Source organism: Cariama cristata, unplaced genomic scaffold (genome assembly GCF_000690535.1).
Source record: "Cariama cristata isolate BGI_N322 unplaced genomic scaffold, ASM69053v1 scaffold1951, whole genome shotgun sequence".
In the NCBI taxonomy this organism is placed as follows: domain Eukaryota; kingdom Metazoa; phylum Chordata; class Aves; order Cariamiformes; family Cariamidae; genus Cariama; species Cariama cristata.
In genome coordinates, this window is record NW_009597363.1 from 18,475 (window position 1) to 19,847 (window position 1,373).

A 1,373-nucleotide genomic window follows, 5' to 3' on the forward strand; every position below is an offset into this window, starting at 1 on the left:
GCTGCCACTGTGAGATGCGCAGCTACTTGTATAGCCAGGTGAGAGCAGCAGCAGCAGTCTGAGCCCCGAGAGCTGGCTTAAAGGTCAAAATGTAAAAACCAGAGGCTTAGCTCTGAAAAGAATAAACGTGCCTGATTTGTAGAGAGGGTTGCGCTGGCTGCGACCCATGTGGGTTGTTCTGGGGAGCAGGTTTTTAGAGGTCTTACAGTACACCAGCACGTGGGGAAGGTGGGACATGTTCTTGGCTTGGGTTATTGACACCGTACTAGTGATGTCTTCTCCTGTGCCAGGAGAAGAGATGGGGTGTTGGAGGTGTCACATCAAGGCTGGGGGTGTCTGCAGGGCCGAGGGGTGTTTTCCTGTTGCAGTTCAGGGTCTCCAGGAGGTTGAACCAGCCCCCAGAATTGCTCTCACGTCCTGGCCCTGTGTTTCAGATTGTGCCTGGTGATCCCTTGGACAAAAGCATCGTCATCCGACCCCTGGAACCCCAGCCAGCCCCGCATCTGGCGAGAGAATTCATGATCAAGACCAGGCGTAGGAAGGTACGTCTGGGAGTAACCCCTGTAGTGTCCCTCTGTCCATCTGTACCAGCAGCCGAGTGTTGCAGTGTTGTCCCTTTGTCACGCCACATCCCCTCTGTGTTCCCAGAGCAGATCAATGTCTTTTGTGCCCAGGACTTCCCTCACTCTTGATCCCCCAGGCTGCCTGTTGGTGCCTGTGATGGTCCCATGAGTGACTCAGCTGGCAGTGACTCCACCCAAATGCAGGATCCTATGGCATCCGCTGAGCCCTGCTCCCTCCCCAGCCCATCTGACCCCTTGGTGGCCTGATTTAGCCTGTTTGTCCTGCAGAAGAAGCATCAACTGATTTCTGTGCTGGTTTAGTGAGCTGGACTGAGGAGTTGGAGGGGCTCCTGGGACCGCAGAGGGAATCCAGCTCCCCTTTGGGAGGGCAGTGAGCTGGTAGATAGGCTCAGCAGCAGCAACCTCACATTTGCAGCTTCCTGAGAGGCTGTTAGATGTCTTCAAGATGCTGAGAAGTACCTCCTGCCTTGCAAATTCTCCTGCCCTCTCTGGAGCCTCAAAATTTATCTTACTGAGGGACACCAGGGCTTTTTGGTGGGATCTCTGCCACGATGGCTGTAAGAGTGCAGGCCGCCAGCGTAATAACCTCTGGCTTTGTGATTACCCTGCAGGGTTTGAGCGAGGACGTGAGCATCAGCAAGTTCTTCGATGACCCCATGTTGCTGGAGCTGGCCAAGCAAGACGTCGTTCTCAACTACCCCATGTGAACGTGCTACTGCGGCACGAGGGCTGACCTGAGTCCTGGCCCGGGTCTGTCTGTCCTTCCCCCATCCCTGCTTGCCCAGACCT

The 1,373-nt window shown here is 55.4% G+C and overlaps 1 protein-coding gene across 1 annotated transcript in view; it reads left to right on the forward strand.

The window, feature by feature from the left end:
* Nucleotides 1-1,291, forward strand: part of EFTUD2 (elongation factor Tu GTP binding domain containing 2) — a 19,557-nt gene extending 18,266 nt beyond the window's left edge. The window contains 2 exon segments of the mRNA XM_009708820.1: nucleotides 435-542; nucleotides 1,196-1,291. Of these exon segments, the coding sequence (XP_009707122.1) occupies nucleotides 435-542; nucleotides 1,196-1,291 (204 nt within the window).
* The last annotated feature ends 82 nt before the right edge of the window (nucleotides 1,292-1,373 follow it).